The 1,744-nt window shown below is 46.4% G+C and overlaps 1 protein-coding gene across 1 annotated transcript in view; it reads right to left on the reverse strand.

Moving 5' to 3' along the window:
- The window catches only part of PFDN4 (prefoldin subunit 4), a 10,618-nt gene that overhangs the window by 3,325 nt on the left and 5,549 nt on the right, over positions 1–1,744 (reverse strand). The window contains exon 2 of the mRNA XM_007938420.1: positions 580–687. Coding sequence (XP_007936611.1) covers positions 580–687 — 108 coding nt within the window. The remainder of the gene's footprint in view (positions 1–579; positions 688–1,744) is intronic.

Here is a 1,744-nt window from a genome sequence, read left to right on the forward strand (position 1 = left end):
GGTATCTATGGCCACCCAAAATTCTTCTTACACTGGTAGTTCCCCACTTTGTAAATTCCTCCTTTTAATGTAGAACTGAAACAAAAATAAAACCAAGAAGACGGATGTTTCTCAGCCTCTCTTGCTACTAGGATGTAAGCAAATAATTTAGAGCCCTCCAATCAAATGCAGCTGAACTGGCCTTCAGTTCCAGAGAGATACATGAGGTGAGAGGCTGGGCACAGGCCTGGTTAGCGGTGGTGTGTGGCAGCAGTGGAAGCCTGGGTTCCAGGGTCTGCTGGGGCAGCTCCCCCCGGGGAGGAGGCAGCTGGTTCCAGGCTCAGCAGAGACAAGGGCAGTTCAGAGAACGCCAGCCAAGTTCTCTCAGGGGCTTCTGGGTCCTGTTCTAGGAACTCTGCCTCGACTGCTACCCGCAGTGATCCTATCAGCTCCGTAGCATCTCTTAGGAAAACGCTTTTCTTGTTCAGCTACATGGTGTGTCATCTCCCCCCAAAGAACCGTACTCACTGAGCTCCGTTTCAAAGAAACACGATCATCAAGAACTTAACTTTTCTCAAGTGAGAGAGGTATTCACAGTACCTTCTTTACTTCTATTTCTTCCTTCAGCTCCGTGATCCTACTCGTATTCCGTGCAAACTTGTTTATCTTCTGTTGGTCTTCAAAAGTAACATTGACATCTTCTGCAGCCTGAAAAGAAAGTTCTATTTTTCTGTCAAAGGATTTTCCTGGAGAAGGTGAAGGTTAACGTCGCACACAGTCTGAGACAATCACCTACGTTCCCTCATGTCGAGAATTCCAAGGGTGAACGTCTCAACTGGGGCCTGACGATGCTTCCCCCTGTGAGCCCAGGCCTCCCCCCTAACTCTGCCACCTCTTCTACGTAATGATGCCTAACCTACAGCACAGCCCAGACAGAAACACTCAGCACAGTCCCAACAAAAAGACACTCAAGTCAGCACATTGTCACGACCCTACTGAGGCTCTCAGGAATCCGACAGCGTCCACAGTTACCGGCCAACTGGTGCGCCGGCCGGAGAGGGAGACTGCATCTCACGGGCGTATTCCCCAGAGTGAAAATTATGTTTATTTTAATGTAGTGCCTGTTTACATGTCTGAACTATGATTTAGGTGTAATTCCAAACAATGACAAGAATCGTATTCTAAAAATATTTAATGTGATGAAATCTGCAAGTAAAGTGAGAGCATTTGGATGATATAAAGCATATTTATAAAACAATAAAAACAATAGCTAATATTCAGTGAACTCTCACCATGTGCCAACCACTTGCTAAGTGTTTTCTCATCTCCTCTAAACCTTCAGTCAATCTTAGTGCGCCGAATCGTTAGTAAGACTATTTGCAGATGGCAAACTGGCAGGAGAGTCTAAGGGCTTTGCCAGCACTACACTGCAAGCAGTGGCAGAGCTGGTTCCAACCCAGGTGGCGTGGCCCAAATCCACAGACAGGTCCCTGAGCTCTCAGAAGTTAAATGCACGCATGTGTGTTTGCACACACACATGTGTGTGTATGTGTGTACACACACATGTGCACACACATATTTGGAAGAGGTAGGGGAAGTCCTTGGCTTTCATCAGATTCCCAAAGTGAGTTCAACATTAAAAATTTTTTTTTTAATTATACTCTTTTGGGTTTCCCCTCAATTATAAAATGGGAACAGGAGTCGCTGCTGCTGTTGTCAGGTGCCGCAGAATCACTTCTGACTCACAGCGACCCACGTGACAGAG

The sequence above is a fragment of the Orycteropus afer genome, unplaced genomic scaffold (genome assembly GCF_000298275.1).
Source record: "Orycteropus afer afer isolate SDZICR_OR568_19922 unplaced genomic scaffold, OryAfe1.0 scaffold00049, whole genome shotgun sequence".
Lineage (NCBI taxonomy): Eukaryota > Metazoa > Chordata > Mammalia > Tubulidentata > Orycteropodidae > Orycteropus > Orycteropus afer.